The sequence below is a fragment of the Mytilus californianus genome, unplaced genomic scaffold, assembly GCF_021869535.1.
Source record: "Mytilus californianus isolate M0D057914Y unplaced genomic scaffold, xbMytCali1.0.p SCAF_17, whole genome shotgun sequence".
NCBI classification, from domain to species: Eukaryota; Metazoa; Mollusca; class Bivalvia; order Mytilida; family Mytilidae; genus Mytilus; species Mytilus californianus.
Window position 1 is genome coordinate 11,671,785 of NW_026262659.1, and position 12,141 is coordinate 11,683,925.

Consider the following 12,141-nt stretch of genomic DNA (forward strand, 5'->3'; position numbering starts at 1 on the left):
ACCAGGCTAGCAACGAGGATAACAGAAGGAAATTTGCAGCGTAAAATCCTGATCTGAAGATTTCGATAAGCATACAATCTGCAGTTTTATATGAGGAAGGCAATATGGATACATTGAAAATAAGTAGTAGTGTGTAACCCTAATGCTCATATTTTAGTAGGTATACCACCGTTCAGGTAGCAGTGAGTAATCCTGATATTCATATTTTACTAAGTATACCAACGAAGCGATTAGTAGTGTGTAATCTTGATTTTCATATATTTTACTAGGTATACCTCTGATCAAGGTAGCAGTGTGTAATCCTGATATTCATATTTTACTAGGTTTACCACCGATCAAGATAGCAGTGTGTAATCCTGATATTCATCTATTTCACTATGTATACCTCTGATCAAGGTAGCAGTGTGTAATCCTGATATTCATATTTACTAGGTATAGCACCGATCAAGATAGCAGTGATTAATCCTGATATTCATATTTTACTAGGTATACCACCAAGCATGGTAGCAGAGTGTAATACTGATATTCATATTTTACTAGGTATACCGCCGATTAAGGTATTTTCCCGTATGCAGTGATTTTAACTACGAGACCTCTCGTTAGAAATTCGGCCAACGCACAGCGCAAGTCCGAGGGGGGGAAACTGTGACGAAATAATGTAAACAAACGTGCACTGGAAGGTAAGTAGTAATAACTGATTATTAAAGAACCAATTTAATACGACAAATCATTTAACAACTGTTAAGGAAAAGTTTAATAGACAAAATGGAACGCATTGAAAATAATACAAAAATAATATCATGGCTCTTTTATTCACTTATTTGCCACGTGCTCCACGGGCTCTGTGTTGATTGTTTATTAATGTCACGATCCAGGCAAATAACTCGATAATACGTTATAGATTCGTTATATGTATACATTGTAAAAAAGATGTGCCTACTGGACTAAATTTAGTATATATGCATGCATTGGTTTATTTATTTCAATAACATTACAATTACAAGAAACTCATTTCATATGACTTTAAGCACAAATTGAAATCTTGCAATAAATTTTAAATTTCAATGAAATATTCAGCAGAAAAAAACACCCTTGCGACCATATCCTTTATCATCAATCTCATGAGTTCAAACATTGCAGATTTTATAATCCTTATGTTTAATTGTCATAAAATGTGCAACAGTTAATCACAGACTGCCTTCATCCTAACACACAAATGAAATATAATAACAAAGTGCTATTCTTATAGTAATCTAGTAGTAATGGTGGACAGCAACATTTCACAAATATATACGAAAAGCTAAAGATATATTTTACTTTCACGTTCTGAAAACAAATATAATAACTTTCTGTATCCCACAAGAAACAGTCAGGAAATACTTATCACCAAGTTTGACACATAATGTATGTATAAGACATAATATATTCAAAAAAATTAGTTATATTTCTTTGAAGACTTTAACATGGTTGTTTCGAGTTTGTATGGTCACTAGTTTCCTTTGTATATGATTATAATGTATCACATCACACAATGAAATGGATTGAGGTGTCTTTGCATGTTTATATTGTTTTCCATCGGTTGACACATGTCGTACTGCTTCATCATCACACACCACATATATACTGCCATCTTGAAGTGTAGTCATACTCTCAGGATGTGATGTTAATATTAGGGTGTGATGTATGTCATCAGTAACACTGTACCAGTACAGGTTGTTGCAGTTGTTGTTGTAATCACAGTATATTATTTTGTCACCAGAACAATGTAACCTGTCAGGTATACTATCAGTCATTATTGTATGCACCACCTCTCCTGTTTGATGATCTATGATCAGTAGTCTGCTGTTACCACATACAACTAACTTGTTGTTTATATTTGAGATGCCACTCCACCACCACAACCCAGGTGGTGATATTGATTTGAGTTTGAGTTTATTGTTTATGTCATATATCTCTACAATCTCACTACGCCACAGTGTTACAGCTACTGTAGAGTTGTTGACTTCTGTAACACACCATGGTTTACCCTGTACAGGTATACTGTCTACCTGTGACCCATCTGTATTACAGATCAGTAGTCTGTCCTGCCTAGGTAAACATATCACTAGTCTACCATCATCCATTATCACTATACCTGATACCAATCCTACCAAGCCATCACCAACAACTGGTGTCATATCTGCCTGATGATTTAGTGTGAAAATATGCTGTCCAAGTTGATAACGCTGCATTGGATTTTGCTGCTTAATCCCTGAAATATACAATGAAATATGGAATAATTTCAGATTCAACCGGGTGATTTTGAATTGCATAGTTTCTTTTATTCCATGCATCAAAATGGAGGTATTCCAGTGACAATAAATACTTGTATCAAGAATAATTATTAATATAATTATTTCAAATGAAATATTTCAATTGAATTTAACAAGACTTCAAATAGTAGTGTTATTTTGATATTTGTAATATTGTTTTCTTTACTTGTAAATGCAACGGTTTGATATGATCCAAAAGACAAAGGAAAAACAGTTTTAAATACCAGTTGAACATACCGTGTCTGTCAGTTTTCTCTTTGGATGATTGACATCTTAAATATTGTAATATCTCCTATAAAAGTAAGGAAAAGTTTATAAAGTATAAAATATAAAATATATAAAAAAGAATTTTATTTATTTGTTCGACACAGAACTCTATGTTGGTGAATAGCTTTTTTCTTTCTCTCTGTATTTGATTTAAAACTTGTCAAGACATTGCATTTTATATTTTTTTTATACATGCGAACACATCATTAACTGATAAAAAGCATGCACATTTTTACGAATGTCCTTTCCGGACATCATTCTTTGAGTTTCTTGATGATAATGAAAGTACCTTAAGATTATATTCATTAAGTTTGTGAACATTTGTTTTTACATTGAATTTCTAGTAAGCTTGTTTAGTACTTAAGGTTGTTGAAGATATGCATTAATTATGGAGAGTTATTTCTTTAACCTGACTAGTTCTTTATTATTTGTAACCAGGGGTGGTTTTGATGCTGTTATTGGCATGTTGCTTTTGTATTTTGTCTTTCATGAATAAATTAAACAGAAACACTCAAAGATCTGCAATGAACACAAAATCATCCAAATAACAAAGACATTAAGATATGACAATCAACCACTATTCATGGGTTTCCTGACTTTAGACAGGCAAATGAAGATAAGTTCTGATCAGTACTTGTTCCTACCTCAAGTTTTGTAACTAGCTCCACTTTTATCTGGTCATTGTTGATATCCATTGCAGTCAAAATTTCAGCAGTACTTGATTCTAATTTGTCACTAATCTAAAATTATAAGTAATTATAAATATATAAATAGTTTGGTTATTTCATTTCACGCAAAGAGCAATCAGAACAGTTGCTTACATTATGATGTCCCATGTATTGCATAAAATTGAGAATGAAAATGGGGAATGTGTCAAAGAGGCTACAACCCGACCATAGAGCAGACAACAGCCGAAGGCCACCAATGGGTCTTCAATGCAGCGAGAATGCATTGCATGCATAAAGTGTCTTATTTTCTAGTTTGGTGTGAATAAATTTGAGATTCAGGTTCAAAGTACTTTAAATTCAGAAATGTTTGCATGCATTTTTATTGCGATTGTTGATCAATGGACAACAATGCAACAGTGTTAGAAAATATTGCATACAAATAATGCTTTCAATATTTAAAATGATAATTTTTAATAACCTGGCCCAAAGGACCAAGTGAGCTTTTCTTATCACTTTGCGTCCATCGTTCGTCGTCTTTGTCGTTAAATTTTACAAAAATCTTCTCTTCTGAAACAACCTCTGGGTCAAATTAAACCAAACTCATAATCATCATTAGAGTATTTAGTTTAAAAAACAGCTTTAAATAGAAAAAATCGGGCAATGGCAGAAATATTCAGAATGATGAGATCTTCCTATTGTCTATCAACATCAAAACTGTTAGATGGACTTCTTATTCACACCGGGTATCCCGATCCATAATCCGCGAAGGGATCCGAATCCAGAGATGCAATTACGCGAAAAATACAAACGGTGGGTAAGTACTGTCTAGATCCGATTCCCACAAAGAATTATGCTCCGTGGAAATCAGAGCAAGATTTTACCTACCCACCGTTTGTATTTTTCGTGCAATGCATGCTCCTCGAGATTCGGATTCCTCCGCGGATTTCGGTGTGTAATAGGAGTTATTGCCCTTAAATGACGATTTTTTTTGTTCACTTTTGTCTATTATCTGAAAACTAAAACAGATAGATGGAAACTAAAACAAGCTAAAATGATCAGCAAAACATGATCTACAAATAAGTTTAATGGCCAAAATTGTCGTTTCACTCTTGACTGGAGTAATTGGTATTTTATGACGGTTTTTTCCCATTTTCAGTATTCTGCCTCTTTTCTTGAAAACTATAACAGATAGATATATAAACTAAAATAAGCGAAAATGATCAGCAAGACAAGTTCTACAACTTAGTCTAATGGCCATAATTGTCATTTCACTCCTTATTGGAGTTTATGGTCTTTACCCATTTTTTATTGTGTTCTGCCTCTTATCTTGAAAACTATAATAGAGAGATAGAATTAAATAGCAATTTTCAGTATTGTGTGATCTGCTTATGTCACTTCGATAGGAAAAATTTGTTATAGATCAATGATAGTTTCTATAAAGTTGCATTACTATCAGTACACATAGGTTTGAGGACTATTTTGAAGCCCTGCCCCCTAGGTCATGGTCCAGTGACTTTGAATTAATTAGTTATGTTACTGTCCATCAGATTGTCTTTTTGAATTTTCTGCCGACAGGCGAGACATATCTCTGTGTCTATGTTTATTGCCAATACTTTGCAGTTTTGCCTATTATCTTGAAAACTATAAATGGTAGACAGACACTTTAAATATCAGAAATGCAAGACAAGATCTACTTATAAGTCAATTTTGCCGAAATCGTTAGTAGACTCCTTATAGGAGTGATTTTTTTTTCACCTTTTTGTTTTGTGGGCAAAAAATATCTGGACATACTGAGCTAGTTGAAGTACAGTATTTATATCTGAATTCCGATGAGAAGCTCATAGTTGCTTCGAGGTGTATATATATAATAATTAGTGACCAAGAGAGGAATATTTGTAATCATCTGTGTCTTTGTATATAAGATAACAAAACAAACGAATCTGATGTACAGTAGTTGTCGTCTGTTTATGTAGTTCGTACGTGTTTCTCGTTTCTCGTTTTTATATAGATTAGATCGTTGGTTTTCCCGTTTGAATGGTTTTACACTAGTAATTTGTGGGGTCCTTTATAGCTTGCTGTTCGGTGTGAGCCAATGCTCCGTGTTGAAGGCCGTACCTTGACCTATAATGGTTTACTTTTATAAATTGTTACTTGGATAGAGAGTTGTCTCATTGGCACTCATACCACATCTTCCTATATCTAAATAAACAGATTTCAGTCAAGCCTACCCATTGCAAAACAGAGCAGACACCATACATACAAATACTTGGTGTTTGTGTCTGTCCAATCTTGTAAATGAACTCATTGTAATGAAAATTATATCACAGGGTTGAGATCAGTTGATGGATACAGTCTTATATAAGTCTAAAGTATTCATAACCCCGAATACAAAGTTTAGGGGGTTTATAGGAACAAACACATTTAGGGTGGAAAAGGGGGGGGGGGTATATAGGAATCACCATGTTCGTCTGTCTGTCCGTTCGTCCGTCCCACTTGGTGTCGGCTGCATAACTGTTGTTCCGTAAATCTTAGGTTAACCACACTTGGTATGCAGTTGCATCGTGTGCTAAGGGTGTTTTATATACCAAAGTAAGGTCATTCTGACTGTGACTTTGACCTTTGATCCCTATGACAATAAAACCTTGTCTAATTCCAAGCCAGTGCAAAACGTTTTTACTGGAAACTTAGGATAACGAAACTTAGTACGCAGTTGCATCATGGGATGAGGATGTGTCACATACTTAAGTCAGGTCACTCCGATCTTAACTTTGACCTTTGAGCACAATTAAAGTAAAAACCTTATCTGGTATGTGTCCGGCTCATAAGTTTTTTACCTTAAAACTTGATATGCAGTTGCATCATTGGCTTCGGGTGTGTCATATACCAAAGTCAGAACAATATAACCTTGACTTTAACCTTTGACTCCAGTGAAAGTAAAACCTTATCCAATTCGTGTCCGGCTCATATCTTTTGTACCGTCGAAAAACTTGGTATGTATTTTCATCATGGGCTTGGGGTATGTCATATACCAATGATCCCTATGATAGTTAAATCTTTTCTGATTTGTATCCTGCTTATAACTTTTGTATCATATAACTTAGGTTGACGAAACTTGATATGCTGATACATCATGGGATGGGGTGTCATATATCTAAATCAGGTCTCTTTGACCTTGAATTTGACCCAATAACTTAAAAAAAAAACATTGTCTGATTTGTTTGAGTGCATACTTTTTATACTGTAGCACTATTATTGATCATGTTCTTGACCTTGACAGTTAATTTCTGAGTTTACAGTATAAGAACCTCAGATTTTGTTCCTGGATCTGTATAATTCTTTCAGATTGACCTATGTGTCATTCTAAGACAGAAGCAATGCTTATATAAAACGAATACCTGAAAAAAGCAACTAAAATGCATGTACCGGGGGTATTAGTCACGCGTTGCTGACAGCTCTAGTTTATATTTCTTTTGTGGACAATAAATTCTAGAAAAAAATTATGATTTGAAACATTTTCTCATGACCAAATATGAACTTAATTTGGCAGCAATATTTTGACAGAAATACTTAGCCTTACATGGCCATATAAAAAATATGAAGATGTGGTATGGTTACCAATGATACAACTATCCACCAAAGACTATATGTTGTGGATATAAGCATAGGTCACTGTACAGCCTTCAACAATGATCAAAACGTATACCGTATAGTAAGCTATGAAAAGCCATAGACATGTCTCTCACAACCAAAAAAAACAAAACACTAATAACTGTAAAATATGAGGGCATACACAACAAGCATGGACACATGCATTCTACTGCATCCACATCGCTATGACAGGTTTGTATTAGAATATGTTGACTGACTGAGCTAGTACACTGGAATGTTTGATAAATTGAGTCAACATTATGGATAGAAGCAAACTAAGTTGGAGACTTAATTCATTATGATGTATGTAGAAAGTTTCATTACCATATGAGTGTTTGGAAAATATGCTGCTTACCTCTTCAAGCTTTTGGTGAATGTCCAGAAGACAAACAACATATTTGTTGCACAGTGAATCGTCCAATGGTCTGTTTTGTATCCTTATGAAGTCATCTTGTTTACTGGGGTCTCCCCACAGTGTTGTGTACTCAGCTTGGGTGATTGCACCTTTTGTGTTGTGGCTAAGGTAATTATTCTTAAACTGCCGCAGATCAGAAATCAGTGATCGCTCATTTGGTGCCAGATTGCAGCAGTTCAGTAAAATCAGACTTGCCAAGGATATATCAAGGTCATCTAGTGTGACAACTTTGGCTGAATACTTGCAGTGACAGTGATGGAAGCCTGATGTTGGTTTCTCTATATATAATAGATCCCATTGACTGTAGTTTAGAGGAAGTGGACCATGATTTACACAGTTGGTACTGTCCACACAACACTGGGTATTTTTATGGCGCAGATGAAACAAGATGTGTAAGACAGGTTTACTGTTGATAAAATCTTGTAGACATCCTAACCCTTTACTTTTGTAGTCTTTCTCTAGCCTCTGTCTGAAAACTGGTGTAACAACCTCCAGTATAGTAGAACCAACAATGAAGTTACGTCGACGGTCCTCTCTGTCCATTCTACTTTAAAATTCTACAGTCTCTGTCTTAACACTGGCATAACAATCTCCAGTATGGCAGAACCTACAATTAAGTAAAATCTAAATTTCTAGCTGGCCATCCTATATTAAAAATCAATATTTTTCCTCATGGTATGAGAGTGCAAAGGGTATATTATTGACCTACATGTCAGTTCGTCCTTCAACACTTTGTTGCCGCTATGATAAGCCTTTTAGTTCTTGTTTGGTATTCTATAAATTTGGAAGGAGTTTTTCTATTATCAAAATCGTGGATGAGTTTCATAACAAGAAAAATCTGAAATGGCTCCAGTCTTTTCCAGAGGGGGTCTTGTAAAATTGTTTAATAGTCATGCTAGCACCGTCATATTTGTTCAATCCTCTTCAAATTTCGGTGAGGTTTTCACTCCATAAAACCATAGATGATTTTGATAATCAGGAAATCTTGTATGGAGGCCATCAGTCAGGATAGGGACTTGTCAATTAACCCATAGTATTTCCTATTGTCACCTTTATTTTAATTAGAACCTGCTTTGCTGAAAATGACGTTGCTATCCTCACAAATGATGAAGGTTTCCTCTCATCAATATTTTGATTGCGATTGATTATATAAAGGAAATTCTTAAATGGGGAGGGGGGAGTTTTTTCTCCAGAGGTATTCGTAAAAATAGCTCATATAATTTCTTGTCACTTGGATAGGTTTTTCACTTTTTCACCTGGTTGGCATAAGTCGAAAACCAGATTATAGTATGGTGATGTCAGGCGGATAGACCGGAGGGGAAAAGTTGGTCCTTTGTTTGTGCAACGGCAGTTTTCAATCCAAATTCATGAAAATGTTGAATCTGCTATTATTGAATTGGTTAAAGAATTTATTCCATTTTTTTCAGACTTCGAAACTAACTTATTTTTCAGCAAAATTAAAAATAGATTTTACAAGTTTTGTGTAATCAACTTCTAATACAGTGTTCAAACCAGATCCCTGAAACCTCATAGAAAGGTTGATAACACGTTTAAGTTGTGAACCTGCAAAATTTATAAAAGACGGTGCCTGTTTGGTGACTCCTCCTACAGTTTCCAACGCTGATCCCTGAAACTTCACAGGAAGATTGCACATATGTTGAAGCTGTGCACCTGCTATAATACAATTGTTTGAACAATTTTGTCTTATTTTCCAGGCTTGGAACTTAGTCATTTTCAACAAAATTTACAAAAGATGGTACCAATTTTGTGAAGTCAACTCCTATAACAGTTTTCAATCACTGGCCCTGAAACTTCACATAATGATTGCATATATATTGCAGTTGTGCACCTGTTCTTATGGAATTGTTTGAGGAATTTCTTTCCCATTTTCCAAACTTATTATTTTAACTATTTTTGATTTTAATCCATATCTATGGAACTTCTCAAAAAGTTTACAAACCTATTGAGGTTGTGCACCTTCCATAATTGAGTAGTTTGATCCCCCCGTCCCATTTTCCCATTATATATTTATATCTATTTAATGATAGTGATCCTACATTTTATTGAGGGCAGCGGCCGTCAACATTAAGTATAAAAATTAGGAAGTGTGGTATGATAGCCAATGAGACAACTATCCACTGAGGTCAAATGACGTGGATGTAAGCAATTTCAGGTTCAGTTTGTGGTTTAAAAAATTTCAGACATTAATAACTTTGTAAAACTGAAACGAAATTTTACGAAACTTGAACAAAAGCTTATTTAAGGCCAAAAGACAGTATCCTGAGAAAAAGCTGGCAAATAATTGTTTTCTCATTTTTCCGTATTTTACTAATAACTGGACTTAGACTGTATCTAGTTTTTCTTGCAGTTTAAACTTTTATAGCGAAGATTAAGATATTCAGACATCAATAACTTTGTCAAACCCTCATGATTTAAAAATACTTGGACAGAAGCTTTTGTATGATCAAAAAGACAGTATCCATAGCATAATTTGGAAAATGTTTAATTCTTTTTTCCTTTCTTACAGTTAACACTTAGATACAGGCTGAGTTCAATGTTTTATAGATATCAATAACTTAATGAAACCTTCATAGAATGTTATGAGACTTAAGCAGAAGATGTTTATGATTAAGAGACGTTGTTTGAAGCAAAATTTTTTTTCTGTATTTTACAGATAAATGGACTTTTGTGTCTTTTTGTTGGGGGATGTATAAGTACCCTGCCACGTCCACCCTGTGTTTTTGTTAGATGTATTTCTATTTGTATCCATCTGATGAGTTAAGCCTTTTTCAACTGATTTTAACTACTACACCACTATCCCAGGTTAGGGGGAGGGTTGGCGCCTTCAAACTCGTTTAACCCCGCCACATTCTATATGTGCCTGTCCCAAGTCATGAGCCTGTAATTCACTGGTTGTCGTTTGTTGCTGTGTATCATATTTGTTTTTCGTTCATTATTTTGTACATAAATTAGGCCGTTAGTTTTCTCGTTTGAATTGTTTAACATTTGTAATTTCGGGGCTTTTTATAGCTGACTAAGCGGTATGTGTTTTGCTCATTGTTGAAGGCTGTACGGTGACCTATAGTTGTTAATTTCTGTGTCATTTGGTCTCTTGTGGAGAGTTGTCTCATTGGCAATTATACCACATATTTTTATATTTTGTCAAGCCTAGGGTTGAAATTTTCTAGACATCAATTACTTCGACATATCTTTAGGAATCAATTTTTTATACATCAAAAGCTTTGTTAAACCTTCATGGAATGTTATTAAACTTTGACAGAAACTTCTTTTACATCTAGAAATAGCATCTGAAGAATCATACTTTTTTGGAAGTTTACGTTATACTTTTACATCACAGGGTTTCACTGAACCGTTTACAAATTCTTTATCAGATCAAATTTTAATGAAGGTTTTCACGGAAAAAAGGGGCGGCTGGGGGTAGTTGAGTAACATATGTCATAATTTTCTTTTATTGGATAAGTTACTTTTCGAAAAATCATTTATGAAGTAACTCTACCATCGGAATCAAACTTGAATTGAGCTGTGTTTTTAATAAGAAAATTAGACATAGAATTTCTTTGCATTTTATTTGTTTTACGAAGAATGTATTTCCCTAAATGTTTTATCCCACGACTACTTGTATTTCATTATTAATCTTTTATTTTTAACATCTTAATTATTTAAGTAAAAGATTATAACAACTTTTAATTTTAACAATCGTAAATGATAAAATTCAAGAAAAATTACATAAAAGTAAAAAAAAAATGTTATTTTTAATGCAGATTTTGAAATATGATTCCATGAAAACACTGGATAATATTTTGTATATTTTTGGGGTGTTTTGGCACACAGATTTGGATAAAATTAGACAAAAATAGTTTTATGATAGGCATGTTATTTGTATTATTGGACAATTCTATGAATTTCAATTCAGAAGGAAAATAATAGTGGGTATTAGAAGGAAACACAAAATTGAGATATATAATATCAAATGAGGGGGTATAATAAGGTTACGTAAAATTGAGAAGAGATATAATATCAAATGAGTAGGTATAAGTGTACACAAATTGAGAAGAGATATAATATCGAATGAGGGGGTGTTATACGGGAGCACAACATTGAGAGGAGATATAATATCAAGTAAGGAACACAATATTGAGAGAATAAACATTTTGATCAGAGTCATTGTGGTATTTTACATATATTGGAATGATATGACAATATTATATAGGGGAACAGGAAAATGTTGACGTGAATGTGAGGAATCTGTAAATTTTTAGTTAATGATGATATGAATTTGTTTTATTTGAATATATTACCTCATTGACCCAATTGTTTTCAGTTTCTTAACTTTCATTTAAGTTGTAGATGTTATTTTTGTCTATCTAAAACCTACAAGTTATTAATAAAGTATAGGAAATCTGTATCCCACTAACCTTGTGCTCAAGTGAATCTGTTAATGTTGATTAGCGAGAGAAAACGAAGGATCTTTTGTCTGGAAGACAGTTTATGGATGGAATTACCCTTTCCTATTTTTAGAATTAAATGACGTATCATATTTCTCTCCTTTATAATGTTGAAGTCTTCATCTAAAATTTAAATGAGAAACGTAAGCATTATCTCCCATTTTTGAAAGAAGTTTTAATCATTAGATAACATGAAAAATTTATTTAATAATTTTAAAAAATAAGATAAAATCCAAAATGGACCAGATCCTAGTATACCTTAAAATTGTTCTTTCATATCCAGTCACAAGATAAAGATTTAATATTCTTATGATATCAGTAGTTTAATGTTATAACTATCTCCTGGAAAAGTAAGAAAGGATCAA

The 12,141-nt window shown here is 33.6% G+C and overlaps 2 protein-coding genes across 2 annotated transcripts in view; both read right to left on the minus strand.

Moving 5' to 3' along the window:
* Positions 1-7,406, minus strand: part of LOC127726385 (uncharacterized) — a 66,839-nt gene extending 59,433 nt beyond the window's left edge. The window contains exon 1 of the mRNA XM_052233783.1: positions 7,400-7,406. The gene's annotated coding sequence lies outside the window, so the exon portion shown is untranslated. The remainder of the gene's footprint in view (positions 1-7,399) is intronic.
* LOC127726386 (uncharacterized) lies at positions 737-11,833 on the minus strand. The gene is made up of 5 exons (XM_052233784.1): positions 11,747-11,833; positions 7,251-7,917; positions 3,224-3,319; positions 2,550-2,604; positions 737-2,251 (listed from the first exon to the last, which is right to left on the minus strand). Exons 2-5 carry the CDS (start codon positions 7,851-7,853, stop codon positions 1,440-1,442), a joined length of 1,566 nt encoding a protein of 521 aa, XP_052089744.1. The 5' UTR covers positions 7,854-7,917; positions 11,747-11,833; the 3' UTR covers positions 737-1,439.
* Positions 11,834-12,141: the final 308 nt, after the last annotated feature.